General features: G+C 40.5%; 1 protein-coding gene across 3 annotated transcripts in view; it reads left to right on the plus strand.

The window, feature by feature from the left end:
* ADGRF5 (adhesion G protein-coupled receptor F5) overlaps positions 1-18,132 on the plus strand; it is a 227,988-nt gene that overhangs the window by 207,606 nt on the left and 2,250 nt on the right. For 2 of the 3 annotated variants that reach the window (XM_073674106.1, XM_073674107.1), the window contains exons 14-20: positions 3,654-3,806; positions 4,931-5,121; positions 7,192-7,368; positions 9,973-11,331; positions 11,792-11,833; positions 12,576-12,635; positions 14,826-14,892. In XM_073674106.1, the coding sequence (XP_073530207.1) occupies positions 3,654-3,806; positions 4,931-5,121; positions 7,192-7,368; positions 9,973-11,331; positions 11,792-11,833; positions 12,576-12,635; positions 14,826-14,892 (2,049 nt within the window). Of the gene's footprint in view, positions 1-3,653; positions 3,807-4,930; positions 5,122-7,191; positions 7,369-9,972; positions 11,332-11,791; positions 11,834-12,575; positions 12,636-14,825; positions 14,893-15,198; positions 15,232-18,132 lie in introns of all 3 variants that reach the window. The other variant, XM_073674108.1, reaches the window with a different exon arrangement.

Raw genomic sequence — 18,132 nt, forward strand, 5'->3', positions numbered from 1 at the left:
AATCTGAGTAATCACGGGAATGGCTCATGCATCTCCACATCGGGAATAAGGGATAAACACCCACCCTATAGGATATGGATGAGGGTATGAAACAGGTAATTGGTAATAGAAAATTGGTCCTTTAAATAGACTACTTTTAGGTGGGAACTCCCCCCACCAAATATGCTCATATGCCATGATTGGACAAATTCGAATAATAACAACCACGTAGGCAAATCAGAAGGGTGTCCTACCTTGGACAATGATCCTCATTAAGTGCGTCCCCAATCATGCTGGAGTATTTAGAGCGCGCCTATTATTAGTGTATGCCCTGTAGCTCACATGTCATGGGCATCCTTTTTGATTCTGTGGAACGCAAGAGTGCGCTCCACACATGCCGGCGGACGTCATTTCCGGTGCGCAGTAAGGGAGAGGACGTCATTTCCGGTGCGCCGTCGTCGTTGCCGTCATTTCCTGTTTCGTGGAATGCATTGTGCGTTGCACCCGTGCGGCCGCCAGTGAAGCAGGAAGAGCAGCTATATACTGCATCACCTCCTGTTTCGTGGAACGCACCATGTGTTCCACCCGTACGGCCGCCAATGAGGCAGGGAGTGCAGCTGAATACCGCGTCATTGCCTCCTATGTGGAACGCATGCGTTCCACAATTGGTGGCATTTGTGAGATGTCACCTATGCATAATATAGGGCACTCATTATATGTCTCATATATCGATCAAATCGTGGATATTTACCATGGAATATATCCAAACCCACTTAAATTGTATTAATCCATGTTAATTTAAATGATGAGCATATACAGTATATATAGAGAAACATTCAAGGTTTAAATGGACATAGACCATCCTCTGAACAGTAATATATATAAGGGAGGTAAAAAAGGTATTTTGGCTAGGACTTATCCCAGAATAATTACAGTAATACAGGCATTAATGAGAGATGCGTTAGAGGCATATTAAATAAAACAGCTGTAGGTCAGCTGCTCATTAAGTTCTCCGGGGGATATGGTCTTCAACCAGAAGATCCACTTTGATTCTTTTAGTAAAAGTATCCGATCCCAATCTCCCCCCCCCCCCCCGATATGGTTGAGTCACTTTCTCAATGCCCATAAACTTGAACACAGTTCTATCGGCACCATGGAATCCGTTAACATGCCTGGCTATGGGGGTGTCTCTTTTGTGCCCAATGTCACCTATATGCTCTCCCACTCTGTGTTTTAATTCACGTCTCGTCTTGCCTATGTACTCGAGGCCGCAACAGCAGTCGCCCTTGGAGATGACACCCTGTGTTTGGCAGTTAATGAAATCCATGATGACGAACTCCTTGTCCACATTAGTACCTGTAAATGTTTTGCCATTAATCATAGAGGTACAGGCAACGCAGTTACCACATTTGAATGAACCTTTCGGGAGCTGTAAAGTGACCGTGTACTAGTCTATCATGCAGCGAGCGACCCTTCTTGTAAGTAATATGGGGATAACCTCCCAGGCAAGGAGATATATCCCCATCCATTTCCAAGATGGGCCAATATCTCTGGAAGATCTGTTTTACTTCCATTGCTCCATTGCTGAATGTAGTGATGAACCTCACAACATTATCATTTTCTGTTCGTGTTCTTGGCGTCAGGAGATCACTTCTATTTTTATTTTTGCTGGTGTTGTATGCATTATGGAGAACCTTTTTAGGGTAACCACTTTCCAAGAATCTGCTACCCAAATCATCCGCCAGATGTTTGAAAACCTTGTGTTTCGAGCAATTCCTACGTATACGTAAATACTGTCCTCTCGGAATGCCCTTTCTTAAGGGAGTAGGGTGATTGCTCTCCCAATGTAATAATGCATTTGTCGCTGTCTGCTTTCTATAAGTACAAGTCTCCAGACAACCCCCCTCAGTCTTTTTAATGAGGATATCGAGAAATGGCAGACATGTTGGGCTGTACTCGCTGGTGAACCTCAATCCGATGGAGATGACATTAAGATCCTCCACAAATGACAGGAATTCCTCCGGGGTCCCTTTCCATATCACGAATACATCGTCGATGTAGCGTGCCCACTTGTCTACCATTTCAACATATCGAGGGCCATCCTCACCAAAGACAATAATTTCCTCCCACCAACCCAGGAGCAGATAGGCATAAGATGGGGCACAGGGGCTGCCCATCGCGGTATTCTGTAACACAAAATGACCATATGTGTCATCAAAGGGTTAAGCCACAAACCTCATTTACCCCCTATCCACATGACAGCTACTAAATGTATAATTAGTGGGGACTGAGACCACCAACAATCCCAGAAACAAGGTTTTCTGTTCCTGTGAAATCCAGCCTGTTGCTGGGCCGCATAGGAGATCAGTGACCTTACTATAAACTGTATATATCACAGTACATAGTACAAATGATCAAACAATTGCAAGTTCAAGTCCCCAAAGGGGACTAAAAATAATAAAGTAAAAAAAAAGTTTAAAAAGTATAAAAAATAATCACTTAAATCACCCCCTTTTTCACAGCCAAAAATAAAGAAATTTAAAAAAAAAAAAAAATATATATATATATATATATATATATATATATATATATATATATATATAATATATATACATTTAGTAAAAGTCCAGTCTATCAAAGCCTCCATGAAGAGAAAAAAAAATCAAAATGCCAGAATTGCCATTTTTGATTGCTACACTACCACCAAAAAAATACAATAAAAGGTGGTGCCACAAAATGATACCAATAAAAACTACAGCATGCCATGCAAAAACAGCTATATCAAATTAACTTTTTTTTTTTTAATTACGGATCTCAGAAAATGGCGACACAAACGAGTTATTTTTTTCGAGTTCGACCATTAAAACATAAAATAAAAGCTTATAAGTTTCAGATCTCCATAATTGTACTGACCTGGAGAATAGGGATGAGCAGACCCCTGGAAGTTCGGGATGTGTTACCCGACGCAAACTTTATTCCAAAGTTCGGTTCAGGTACCATAACTGTACCCAAACTTGAACCAGAACCTCATTGAAAACAATGGGAACCCAAACTTTTGACTGGAAAATATTCTATCTCTCTCTGTCTTCCCCCGGAACTCCGAACATCCGGGAGAAGTCTGTGTTCAGTGATTAGACACTATCTGTCTGGTACAAACCCCAAACTTTTAAGCTCATCTCTACTGGAGAATCATTTTACCAGGTCATTTTTACCTTCAACACTGTAAAAACAAAACCCAAAATCAATGTTTTTTTCACTACTTCATCCTACTTTTTCCATTTTTTTTTTTCCATTTTTCAGCACATTGGAAGGTAAAATTAACAATGTTGTTCAAAACTACAGCCCGTTCATTCAAGAAATAAAAACCCTCATGCAACTATATTAATGGGAAAATTGAAAAAAAAAATTATATAAAAAAGTAATTTTTAGTAAAACAAAGGACACTATCACAGAACCCAGTGGACTTTATTATAATTCGATCGGGTCCATCATTCTGGTGTCGTCATGTGATTTTTCTTTGCCTTTGACGAAACCAAAAAATAGAAAACCGAACGTCACCTACATTGTATCCTGTAACGTAGTATTTTACAGTATGGGGTTTTGTCACAAAGTGCCCGACTTGGTATTTTCTTGTATACCGGATGTAAACCATCTTTTCTTCACCTTCTTCACAGCTATGCCATTGCTTACTACAGGACAGTGCTATAGGGTTTTGTACGCTCCCAGTACTGCTGCTGAATGTGTGGATTTCGTTGCCTATTGCACGCTTACTAATCGGATCAATGATACTGTGTCAAGTGAAAATATGACCCTGAAATATGTGCAAGGTATGATATTTGTATTATTTTTCAGACCTTACAAAGCAAACATTCATTGCGTGTGGAGGAAAGGTGAATTAGAAAACTGTATGGGAAAGAGTTCTTTACGGTTAGAACAGTCCAAACCCCAAGAAGGAGTAATGGCAGATATTATAGCAAAAAAAAGGTCTGGATGCCTTTAACTAAAGAGGAGTATGATTAATTTGGACATTATTCATGTAGAACTTGATGGATCAGTATAGAGATGAGTGAATAGATTTAATGCGAATTGAGTTCATGTTGAATTTTTCGAAATTCGTTGAAGTTGCTTAACTTTGAACAATATGCGATTTGCTTCTCCTAAAATGGCTACAGATTGAAACAGAAAGCATCAGACAGAGATGAATCACATATTCTCAGGCAGCCTTTTTGCTATCACACAGTGTAGCACAGCTAATCAGGAGAGACTATCACAGCCTGTATAAAAGCAGAGGCAGGGAATGCAGCAGCTATTTGTTTGCGGTGAATCTGGATAGCGAAAGAACATCACAGCTGAGCCATAGAGATTGGGAGATAAAGCCATAAAACCCATTAAGAAACAGGACAGATAGTGTGTGGCAGCACAGAAGTGAAGATTAGTGTGTGAGGGAAAAAAAATAGGAGAGTCAATGTCTGTAAGGCAGAAGGAGGGAGGGACACATAACTTGCAGCTGCTGCTTACCCGATCAGTGTTGCTGTAATTCAATCACACATACAAATATATATATTAACACAGATATTTTGGCAAAATTTAGTAAAACTGGCTAACTTGAATTTTAAAGATTGACTGATCTCAAGACCAAGGGTCAGATAAAGTGGCTTTCCAGGAAGACTCTCCCCTGTGTGCAATCCCCTAATAACTGAGAGCCACCAATCGCATACATAATTTTCAATAAAGGAAGCACACTTACCAACATTACCAAATATGAGTGAGACCACCCAAATTCAGGACTTTTGGCAGCAATGAATTAACAGAGGACCCACTTGCCTTTAAGGGTCTTTTGGGGAGGAATAGGATGCTATGGGACCATGCTTTAATAAAGCCTTTATCCAGTATAGAATAGAGGAGGGTACTCCTCCCTAGCCATATAATAGCCTTTTGCATTCTCTTATAGATCCAAAGTGCACATCGCCTTATGTCGGAACCATAGGTTCTGTTACCGTTGTTTCCTGTCAAGAAGTGGATTCAAAGTTAACGGGAACAAAGAATTTCACCTGCGTGAAGACCGATACTGGCGCCATATGGAATCTTACCTACTACGGCTGTGTGTCTGCAGCTCTGGACAACATTAAAAATCAACTGGACGTAAGTCAACCATTATTCACACCAGGACAGGCGCAGCAAGGTTGCCAAACGTGCAGAAATTCCCGAACAGGCACTATTTTCCTTGCCCATAAAAAAATGATTTTGTCCGTGATTTTTTTGAAGTTGGAGAACCTCATACAGATTATTATGATTCTAATCACCATCCTTCTACAGTTAATAACGAATACAGATAATGCTTTCATATCAGAATAGTAAGCTGTAGACATATGTCACTGATAATCGTAATGTTTTATTATGACTTTCTAATGTCTCCATAAAAAAAAGTTGCCTGGCCGGCAGCTGACTTCAGCGTGAAAGCGACAAGAGATATGACGTCACTGCCATGCGCCCCCAGTCAAGTGCATGCAGACGTCAGCAGCCAGCCTCTGATTGGCCGGCAGCGTGTATTGCAGTGCACAGATCCGGCGGGTCCCCTGAATCGCAATACACTTCAGCTGAATGTCAAGGACACACATCCAGTTGAAGTTTGCAGGCGCCCCTTCCCCCACCCCCCCGCACAGACCCAGTCACGGTCGCGAACTCTGCGACCGCGATTGTTATGTCCCTGAAAGCACACAATTCAAGACATTTCCACTACTCATCTGCGGGTCACTAGTCAGTAACATGCCCCTCTGCAACTGACACAGGACCTCTGCAACTGACACAGGACCTCTGCAACTGACACAGGACCTCTGCAACTCACACAGGACCTCTGCAACTCACACAGGACCTTTGCAACTGACACGGGCCCTCTGCATCTGACACGGGCCCTCTGCATCTGTCTGGGGCTCTCTGCATCTGACACGGGCCCTCTGCATCTGACACGGGCCCTCTGCATCTGACACGGGCCCTCTGCACTGATGAAATGGACAGGATGTCCACGAAACGCGTCTGATTTTAGCTTAAAAATAAATGGACTCTTAACCAAACACTGGGTATTGCATCCCTTCTTTGACCCGGAGGAGCGGGGAATCATTGGCACTTTCTTGCATTCACAACTTATTGCTGGTAAATGGACAGACAATTAAAAGGATGGTCCCAAACTAACACTGATTTAATCCTAAATGTTTATTTACAGTATTTAATTTAGTCTAATTATTTTAATTAAAAATTCCCTAGTGTTCCCTCTCTAATCTATCTGATTTTTTATTTTTTTTAACCGACTTTCTGTTCGACATTTTGTCGAGTATCCCAGCATGCACTAGGTATTTCAAACGAGATGTCATCAAGGTGCAGAGGCTGCAGTCACTGACAAAGCATCTGCCCCACCCTGAAATGAAGCTTCATCACTCATTGATGTCATTTTGATGTGCAGGGCTGATCTCTGCTTTCCCTGCTTGCTGGGTTCTCACCTTGCAATGCACACTGACAGTGCACTCTTGCTCGTCACTTCTCATCAGAGTCGGTGAGGGAGCGCACTGTCACTGTGCATTAAAAAGAATATTGCACAGTGACAGCGGCTGCGACAGTGATGTCTCGTTTGAGTATCCCAGCATGCAATGGGGATTCTCAAATTAAATCTTATTAAACAGGACTTTGGTAAAAAAAAAAAAAAAATAGATAAATATAGCAGTTTGATAGAGTAGAGAGGAAACAGTAGGGAATTTTTTTATTAAAGTATATCAGAAAAGCAATTAGATTATGACTTTGATTTAATCCCAAATGTCTATTTAGTGTTAGTTTTGGACCACCCCTTTAAATCATAGACAAATGGTCTGAGCATAAGTCTGTGTGAATGCTAAAAACACACAAATCTCACAGGTCATCATCTTCCAGTGGCAATAAAAGACAATGGCATATAGAAACATACTATGCAAAAGATTAATGCAAAGTTATATAGGCACCATGCCCAATAAGATGATAAAAGCCTAAATGGTAAGAAAGGCTAGAATCCATCTTTACCTTCTGCCAAAAATATATGCAAAGCATCACACCAATCTGTGCCTAGTAATAAACACGAATAGCTGGAGCCCAAATAACAGCGACTTATTAGAGAGACGTAATAAATCCCTGCACCGTATGCAACATTCACTGAGCTCATTTATCTGTCAATCTATGTTGTCCCTTTAGACCCTGACAAGTCCCACATCTAAAGACTCGATTCCTCTCGTCCTTGGAAATCTAACTTCTACAGTAACTACGGAGAAGCAAGCTATAACCACATCGGCCAATGATATAACACTTGTGGTCAACTTATTACACAGAGTGGAAGCTGCCGTGGACAAGGTGGAGACACCTGTGATGAAGGTAAGACTTTACCACTAGTGTTGAGCAAGTATGTTCTGTCCGAGTATGCTCGGGCGAGCTCCGAGTATCTTCAGCTGCTCGGTGATATGTTTGAATCGCTCCCGTGTGCATGATTTGCAACTGTTTGACAGCTTTATTACATGTGAGGAATGTGTAAGAAATAGACATTCCTCCCATGTAATAAAGCTGTCAAATAGTCGCAAATCATGCACACAGGAGCGATTCAACCATATCACCGAGCAGCTATAAACACTCGGAGCTCGGCCCGAGCATACTCGGCAAAAGGGTTAACAGAACATACTCGCTCAACACAATTTACCACACATTACCTTGACGATAGATTGTACTAATTTATTATGTCTGTATTATTCGGTACTTCAGAGCAGCGCTCACTTAAATGAAGCAGTGCACCAATTCCCTGCACAGCTGGTGGGCCAGGAGAACTTCTGCACAGTGGCATGATTCTTTAAAGGGCTTGCTCACATGAGTGCATAACACAGACGAGTGCTATCCAATGTTTAATTAAAATAGCACTTGGCCCAATGTTATACTATGGTGCAGTGCAGATTTACTATTTCTTTTTTCATGCCGATTCGACATGAGAAAAAAATCACAGCGTCCTACGAGTGGCTTCGGAATTCGGATCACGCGCACCCATACAAGTCTTTGGGTGCTGTGAAGCATCAGACTCCAATTTGGATGACATCCGAGTGCAGTCCGACATCCGTGGACTCAGACAATGGAGAAGATGGAGAAATTACGTTCTCCATCTTCTCCATACCTGTGCTGACATTCTCTCACTTAGGTGGCACTCAGCTCAAACTCTGGCAGAGTTTGAGCCGAGTGTCATTAACAATTGGCCCAATTCTCTCGCATAAGAGAATCATCCCTCATGTGACCCCCGGCCTAATCTTAAGTCCAGTGGGAGCTTCAAGCAGTTAGACCCCCACCAATCAAAATCTAATGGCATAACCAAATCTGTGCTCAGAATACTGCTTTAATGAAAAATTAGTTAGAGGACGGGGGAATAGAGATGAGCGGATCTGCTGGGGTTCAAATTTGGCAAATCACGAGGATTTTATGGGGAAATTTGATTTGCAGTAAAGTTGCTCTCTGCTAATTGCATATTTCTTATTATGTTTTGGGGTCTCTCTAAACCCCAGAGCATAATAAAAGTTGAGTGTAAAAAAATAAAAAAAAGAATGCTCACCTCACTGTTCACTTGTCCCGCTACCCCTGCAGCCAGTCCTCGGCGCCTCTTTTTTCTTCTTAACCCCGTCGCACACATTCTGTTCAGATTCTTCACTCTGGGTGCTGGCTTCCAATTCGACAAGGCCTCTGTCTGATGTCACTGCACACCAACTTGTCACTTGGGCGACATGCATCGTAACGCTTTGGCGTCACATTGTTTGCCGCATTGGTGTGACGCACATTGACAACCAAAGCCATGTCCAGCTGAAAGCCAGGGTATGGAGAGACTATTCCGAAGAGAATGCACGCAACAACAGAAATGGAAAAGAAGAGGCGCCAAGGACTGGACTGCAGGCTGAGTATTTTTTTTTAACCATTTGGCTCTTTACAATTCAGGTAAAGGAAGGCCTCAATTGGCCACCATTTTGCTAAATTTTGTGCAGAGAAAAATTTTTGCAAAATTCCTTTCTAATAAATTTGCTGCGGTGTTTTGGAGAAAAAAATAATTTAAAAGTCACCAGGGACCGAGCAGTGCTGGAGACTATTCGGACAGGCGGGTCTGCTCGGCTTCTCCCAGCCCCTTGCCTTGGATTGACAGGTCTGTGCCTACGTGCGCTTTTGGCAGAGACCTGTCAATCCAGATGCAGCGGTGGCTTTTGGCAGGGCGGTGGCTTTTAAAGTACTTTTTGTCTGAAACTCTGCAGTGTTTCAGAGTCAAACATACCTGGCTGAGATCATACAGCCTGTGTCTGATACTTGCTGCTCGTGGATCGGACAGCAAGTATCAGCACAGGGGCACTAAGGTTTGCAGAGGAGCTGTATACACAAAACTGTAGATTTTGTATTGCTATTTTAAGATGAACTGGGGGGGACTTTAAAAAAAAATACACTTTTATTTGAAATTACTTGAACCTTTCCAAAAACACTTTGAATATTTAGAACAGATCAATATTTAACCTGTTGGAGTCTGACCTATGGAAGCCTTGTACATAAGGCAGCAGTGCTTTGCTGAGCACCATGGTGTCTTCATTGGATACATTAGCTTAGTGCCACATCCACATTGGTGACTAGCGTTGTGTATAAGTCCAATCTAAGTTGGTAACCTCATGTCAAATGGGTTTGAAGTTCGGATGGCTGATTCTCACCAATTATTGACCTATCCTAAGGATGTTATAATCATGGAGAAAAATGTTATAGTCCCTCAAAAAGTGCAGTCTCTCTTCATTTTCCCTAATAGGGATAGACCCTCAACATTTATGTCCCTGGTAATAGTCCTTTCGGAAAGGTGTCTGTCTTAGTTTCTCAAAATTGTGACCCCTTTCTCCAAGTACCCAGAGCAACCACATAGTCTGACCACACGTTGCGTATGATTCTCGATTTGTCACTACTTTATTACTTCTTTATAACTTTCAGGATTTTCTTCAAACGGTCAACATCATCGTGGACAACTCAACCACTTGGAATCAGGTTCCCAATAGGGTCCAAGAGAGTTCAAATCTTCTTCAGTCCGTGGAGAATTTTGCAGAGAAGCTTTCAATCTCCGGACCGGTCAATATTACTAACAGCAACATTCAACTATCTGGCAACATTATAAGTAACTTGAACGATTACACGGCAATGTTTGACTTTAGCCATACGAACAACTTAACGGGAAATGTTTTGATTAATAAAACGGCCCTAAGAGACTTCTCAGAAAATTCCACCGTCATTAGCGTCGGGTATGCTACATTGAAGGACATTTTAAGCTCAACTGGCAATAACTCTTCTTCTCTAGGGGTCATCAATGGTCTGGTCATGACAACGACGGTGACGGGCAACTATACCAACTTCCAGATTGGGATGGATTTCAAAAAGAGCAACGACACTTTGAATAAAGCTTCGTGTGTGTTTTGGAATTTTAACACCCAGGACTGGGACAGTACAGGCTGCCGGGCTAAGAATAATAGTGACAGCACGATGGTCACATGCGTCTGTGATCACCTGACTTCATTCTCCATCCTTATGTCCTACGACTACAATGTTACTCCAGAAGAAGATTTAATATTGACATATATTTCCTATATCGGGTTGGGCATCTCCATTTTAAGTTTGGTCATCTGTATCATAATTGAGGCTACAGTCTGGAAGTCTGTGACCAAGAACAAGACCTCCTACTTGCGTCATGTCTGCATCATGAACATTGCTGTGTCGCTTCTGATGGCCGACATCTGGTTTATCATTGGCAGTGCCATGGCTGACTATAGAAATGTAGATGCTTGCGTGACAGCAACTTTTTTCACGCACGTCTTTTACCTGTGTACCTTTTTTTGGATGTTAACCATGGGGCTTATCCTCTTCTATCGTCTCATGTGCGTGTTCCATGACTTAAGCAAGACAATCATGATGGGGATCGCATTCTTCTTGGGTTACGGATGTCCTATCATTATTTCAGTGATAACCGTGGCGGTCACCCAACCAAGCAAAACGTACACCCATGGCAAAGCATGCTGGCTCAACATGAAAGAGAGCAAGGCATTTTTAGCTTTTATTATACCGGCGCTGACCATTTTACTGATAAATTTTATCACCTTGTTTGTGGTGATCATAAAAGTCCTCAGACCTTCTGTAGGTGATAAGCCGAAAAAAGAGGAGAAGAGCTCCTTGAATCATATCGCAAAATGTATATTGATCCTGACTCCACTTCTCGGACTCACTTGGGGCTTTGGAATAGGAGTAATGATCAGCGGCACCGTGGTAATACGTGGGATCTTTTCGGCACTGAATGCGCTGCAGGTAAGGAGAAAGTGGGCACTCACATTTCCTCAAAATAGGTTGTCCCATAGACAACATTATCGCCTATTCACAGTATAGAGGTATGATCGCTTAGGGTCCCACTGCTGGGTCCCTTATTGTTCCTGAGAACAGTGTTCCTAACATCTTATGCATGAATGTAGAGTTAGTGAACATGTGCGACCACCACTCAAAAGCCAGTGATGACTGGAGAGGTGGTTGCCTATGCTCACCACTTCCCTAATCAGACAAAGGACTTTGACCTTCTTGTTCTCGGGAGCAATTAGGGTTCCAGCAGCGGTCTAGTAATCGTGAGATTCCGGTCTTTGGACCCCCAGAGATCTTACATTTATCAGCTATCGTGTGGACGGGCACATTGTGACCACTAATTAACAATAATTTGATGACATTGTGGAACGGAACGTTACAAATCTCTGTAACGTGCTTTTGTTTTGTCTTTTAGGGATTATTTATTCTGCTATTTGGATGTTTGATGGACAAAAAGGTAAAATAAAAACTATACCTACAGAGATTCTTATATATATATATATATATATATATATATATATTTATATATATATATATATATATATATATATATATATATATATCCATGCCGATCACATCGACATCTTTACCATATGTTTTACCAGTTTTCTAAATGTCAGTAAGGCATTTAATGGAGTGAGCCCTGCAAAAACAGTTGTCCGTACGGTAAAACTGTTCCACCAAAGTAAGAGCGGATCCTCCGGTGGCTCATGCTTAGACCTCAAGGGTCCAGCATGGCACTGCCTCGTTTGGAGGTGTCTTTGGAGCCAAGAAGTCTTCACTAGGGTCTACTTCTATCACTGCATTATATCTTTTCCTCCTAGTCATTTATCTTTATTGACCCAAATTAAAGTAGTCTAAAATTGGTTTCCGAATGCTGAATTGTTACAGAACCAATTTTAAGAGCCAGTCTGGAAATTTTAGCCCAAAGCTAGGACTTTATCAATGACTACTACCTCCTTTTGCCCTGGAGTTCCCACCTTTTTGATTTTGACTCCAACAGAAATTATTTTTCCCCTTCATTTCTATAGGGCAAGACCCACACTACAAAAGCCTGTGTTTTGCAGGTCCATAAATTCCCTTCATGGGTGTCAGTCACGAGGCTTATACTCACTTCTAATGTTGTATCCTGGAATGGTCATAGAAACACTAGTACAATAATCTAACACCAAACTTCTCTCTCATATCGAAAAATGCAGGTACGAGATGCGTTACTCAGCAGATTTTCAGTCTCCAGATGGTCTTCACAGCAGACAAAGGTATGGAAACTTTCCACATGACAAAAAAAATTGGTAATGAAATTCTCATAGGCAACCAATTGGACTTACAGGTTGTCCCATCTGGCTTCCCCTGGTCATAACAGTTAACCTTCATGAGTTATAAAAGTCTAAGAAGATGTGCGGCGATCTGCTTCATTCTAAGAGGGGATTTTATTTTAGATGGGACAATTTTAAAATTAACCTAGACTTGCAGCAGGTTATACACCAGGAGGAACCGAGCAGATTGATATATAGTTTATTGGATAACAAATCAGTATAATCTGGAATTTAGTTAGTTAAATCTTTTCCTGTTAAGGGGTCCAGTGGGAGGTCCTACTCCATGATTGACAGCTATTGAAATCTCTGCTCTTTCCCTCTTAAGGAATCCAGTAGGAGGTCCTATTCTATGATTGACAGCTATATAAATTCTTGTTCTTTGCCTATGAAGGAGTCCAGTGGGAGGGCCTATTTTATGATTGACAGTTCTATAAATTCTTGTTCTTTTCCTATGAAGGAGTCCAGTGGGAGTGCCTATTCTATGATTGACAGTTACATAAATTCTTGTTCTTTTCCTATGAAGGAGACCAGTGGGAGGTCCTATTCCAGTGGGAGGTCCTATTCTATGATTGACAGTTATATAAATTCTTGTTCTTTTCCTATGAAGGAGTCCAGTGGGAGGGCCTATTTTATGATTGACAGTTCTATAAATTCTTGTTCTTTTCCTATGAAGGAGTCCAGTGGGAGTGCCTATTCTATGATTGACAGTTATATAAATCCTTGTTCTTTTCCTATGAAGGAGTCCAGTGGGAGGGCCTATTTTATGATTGACAGTTATATAAATTCTTGTTCTTTTCCTGTGAAGGAGTCCAGTGGGAGGTCCTATTCTATGATTGACAGTTATATAAATTCTTGTTCTTTTCCTATGAAGGAGTCCAGTGGGAGGGCCTATTTTATGATTGACAGTTTTATAAATTCTTATTCTTTCATATGAAAGAGTCCAGTGGGAGGGCCTATTTTATGATTGACAGTTGTATAAATTCTTGTTCTTTTCCTATGAAGGAGTCCAGTGGGAGGGCCTATTTTATGATTGACAGGTCTATAAATTCTTGTTCTTTTCCTATGAAGGAGTCCAGTGGGAGGGCCTATTTTATGATTGACAGTTATATAAATTCTTGTTCTTTTCCTATGAGGGAGTCCAGTGGGAGGGCCTATTTTATGATTGACAGTTACATAAATTCTTGTTATTTTCCTAGAAAAATATTTCGATTTGAGAGTCCCCACTGGTTGATACCTTTTAATGGCTAACTGAAAAGATGGTAACAAATTGCAAGCTTTCAAGACTCCTCAGGTCTCTTCATCAGGCATAGAATAACACAAAATCTGAAGAGTCACATATTTATACACAACAGGACACAGGAATAATGCAATAGATGAGACAAGTGATGTGAAGCAGAACTATTACTATGGGAGAGGGATAAACAGTTGTGGCTGTAAATATTGGACCAGTTCATAGATAAGGAGTGTGAATATTTTATCGTCCTGTGATTGAGGTCTGGTCCATGATTGTGATGCGATATGTGATGTGATGACCACTGGGGACTCTCAAATCTAAATATTTTTCTATCTACTGGATAGATATATATCTACTATCTATATATATTTTTCCTGTTCTTTTCCAATGAAGGAGTCCAGTGGGAGGACCTACTCCATGATCTCTCTGTCTGCACTGTAAAGAGCTGTCAATCCCTCTCCAATCACTCTCTGTAGGTGAGGGAAGATGGACACTTTTTAAGAGCTTTCTAGGAGGCATTTTCTAGGAGCTGATGTGGGAAGGACTCACTGTCTTTTTATGGGTTGGGGGAGGGGGCAGGACTTTGTCTTTTTTTATGTTTTCTCGTAGGAACAAAACAGTCTTTTACATAATCAAATAATAAATAAACTATATAGTCCCCAGCTTATGCTCTGTTCCTCTCCCAAATTCTGTCTCAAATACCATACCGGAAACACGGACATGTGAAGGGGGCTTAACATAAAGTACAATGTGTCACAAAAAATACAATCTCAAAATCACTGGGATGTGTTGAAACATTGCAGAATTATTGCCACATAAAGTGACACTGGTCTGATTGAAAAAAACTTGGCTCGTTCACCAAGGGGTTAACGATGTCTCAATGTTTGCTGTATTTTCAGACATCCAATCTCAGTTCTTCAGATCCTGTGTTTTCAAAAGGGGTTATCAATTTGTTTGCCAAAAGAGGTGAGTAATAAATAGCCAAAAAAAATATCAAAATAGCACCCTACCGTTTTGTTTCTACATCTCCTGTGCAGACCTGTGTGTCTCTATGGCAACAGACTACAAACAAGCCCTGTGTAGTCTGGTAGTCATGCTTCATTTTCAATAAATTGAGTATGCTTCTCAATGTATGTTGCTCATGTTATCATATGTCAGACCCAAGACCAGACCTCATAATAAATGTAGACCTGTGATATTTAGGCCCCAGGCTGTGGATGTATTCAAGGCTATGTGATAAATTGCTTCATTTTTTTCTTTGTTTGTTTTTAGATGCAAAAAGACAATAAAAACATGGTAACGAAGGTGGGCATAGGTTTTAAATTTAAAGATGTCAGATATTGAGATATTGGCATCTTTATATTGGTAATATACTTATATTTACATTGGCAATATAAATGATCAATAGGGAAATATACAGATGCAGCAAAAGTTATAATGACTCACAATTCAACATCTAGAAAACTTGTCACAGAAGGAACATGTCAGCTCCTTCTCACCACCTTCCCTCCACCTTCCCTCCCTACAAACCGATTACATCTATCCATAGAAGTGAATCCATCCATAGAAGTGATGTGAAAACGGAGCTGGAAGTGCTCTGGGTGGGACAGAGCTCCTCTGCTGCCTCAGTTCTCTTCTCCTTTCTCAGCCTAACTCCGCCTTCCTCTAGGTGATAGGCAGGTAGCGCTGCTGCGGTATTTCAATCACCTAGGCGGAGTTAGGCTGAGAAAAGAGCTGAGAGAGTGGAAATGCTCTGTCCCGCCCAGAGCACTTGCAGTGACATGTAATTGGCATTGAGGAGTGGGGGATAGAAGGAGCTGACCAGTTTCCCCCATAAGAGGAATTTTATAACATTACACAAAACAACGGCAAGATAGATGTTGAATTTTTTGCGCCGTGAAACCCCAATTATATCTGAGTCAAGGTAACCTTTGCGAGATCTGTAAGTCGCTAAATGAAGTAGATAGTTCAAGAGATTGATTGATTGATTGATTTCTAGTTGAATTATAATTTATAATCATGTATTAAATACAGAAGATAGATAGATATCCCAAAAAATTGGAGGCAGTACTCAAGCATAACGCGAAAAATCGTTGTTTTAATAGCCCATGTGGGTGTGGTGATGTTTCGGTCCCAAACTAGGGACCTTTCTCAAATATATGCACCTGAATATACAACCCCTTGCAAAAATTATGGAATCGCCGGGGTATGAGGATGTTTATTCAGTTGTTTAATGTTGTTGAAAAAAAGCAGATCACAGACATGGCACAAAACTAAAGTCATTTCAAATGGCAACTTTATGGCTTTAAGAAACACTAAAAGAAATCAAGATAAAAAATGTGGTACTCAGTAAGGGTATTTTTTTTCAGACCAAGCAGAGGGAAAAAATTATGGAATCACTTAATTCTGAGGAAAAAAATATGGAATCATGAAAAACAAACACACAAAAGAACACTCCAATACATCACTAGTATTTTGTTGCACCACCTCTGGCTTTAATAACAGCTTGCAGTCTCTGAGGCATGGACTTAATGAGTGACAAACAGTACTCTTCATCAATCTGGCTCCAACTTTCTCTGATTGCTGTTGCCAGATCAGCTTTGCAGGTTGGAGCCTTGTCATGGACCATTTTCTTCAACATCCACCAAAGGTTTTCAATTGGATTGAGATTCGGACTATTTGCAGGCCATGAAATTGACCTTATGTGTCTTCTTTCAAGGAATGTTTTTTCACAGTTTTTGCTCTATGGCAGGATGCATTATCATCTTGAAAAATGATGTCATCATCCCCAAACATCCTTTCTATTGATGGGATAAGAAAACTGTCCAAAATATCAATGTAAACTTGGGCATTTATTGAAGATGTAATGACAGCCATCTCCCCAGTGCCTTTACCTGACATGCAGCCCCATATCATCAATGACTGTGGAAATTTACATGTTCTCTTCATCTAGTCATAAATCTGTAGTTATAAATCTCATTGGAATGGCACGAAACAAAAGTTCCAGCATCATCACCTTGCCCAATGCAGATTCGCAATTCATCACTGTATATGACTTTCATCCAGTCATCCACAGTCCATGATGGCTTTTCCTTAGCCCATTGTAACCTTGGTGTTAAGGTGTTAATGATGGCTTATGTTTAGCTTTTCTGTATGTAAATTACAGTTCGGTCACAAACATTGACTCCAGTTTCCTCCCATTCGTTCCTCATTTGTTTTGTTGTGCATTTCCTGTTTTGGAGACATATTGCTTTAAGTTTCCGGTCTTGACGCTTTGATGTCTTCCTTGGTCTACCAGTATGTTTGCCTTTAACAACCTTCCCATGTTGTTGTATTTGGTCCAGATTTTAGACACAGCTGACTGTGAACAACCAACATCTTTTGCAACATTGCATGATGATTTACCTTCTTTTAAGAGTTTGATAATCCTCTCCTTTGTTTCAATTGACGTCTCTAGTGATGGAGCCATGATTCATGTCAGTCCACTTGGGGCAACAGCTCTCCAAGGTGTGATCATTCCTTTTTAGATGCAGGCTAACGAGCAGATCTAATTTGATGCAGGTGTTAGTTTTGGAAATGAAAATTTACAGGGTGATTCCATAATTTTTTCCTCAGAATTGAGTGATTCCATAATTTTTTCCCTCTGCTTGGTCTGAAAAAAATTACCCTTACTGAGTACCACATTTTTAATCTTGATTTCTTTTAGTGTTTCTTAAAGCCCTAAAGTTACAATTTGAAATGACTTTAGTTTTGTGCCATGTCTGTGATCTGCTTTTTTTCAACAACATTAAACAACTGAATGAACATCCTCCGAGCCCGGTGATTCCATAATTTTTGCCAGGGGTTGAATATTTTGTGCTGTTTTTGGATTTTTTCTTCTAGATAAATAGATAGATAGAATTATAGAATGCTAGAGTTTGAAGGGACCTCCTTTTTTGCTGCTGTATCACACTGTTGACTCATGTGCAGTATGTGATCTATTAGTATACCTATGTCTTTTTCACATGTTGATAGTTAGATAAAAAAATTATGAGATAGACAGACACATGGGTAAATTGATATTAGATAGATATGAGAGAGAGAAGGTAAGTAGATATATCAGATCTTAATTGATTATAGTTGATTTATCATTTATGATACAGTAAATAATGTATAATTAGATATAGTAAATAGATTATTGATGATTGATAACTTATGAAATTGATT

The sequence above is a fragment of the Phyllobates terribilis genome, unplaced genomic scaffold, assembly GCF_046119375.1.
Source record: "Phyllobates terribilis strain yellow unplaced genomic scaffold, ASM4611937v1 Scaffold_3__8_contigs__length_932513732, whole genome shotgun sequence".
In the NCBI taxonomy this organism is placed as follows: domain Eukaryota; kingdom Metazoa; phylum Chordata; class Amphibia; order Anura; family Dendrobatidae; genus Phyllobates; species Phyllobates terribilis.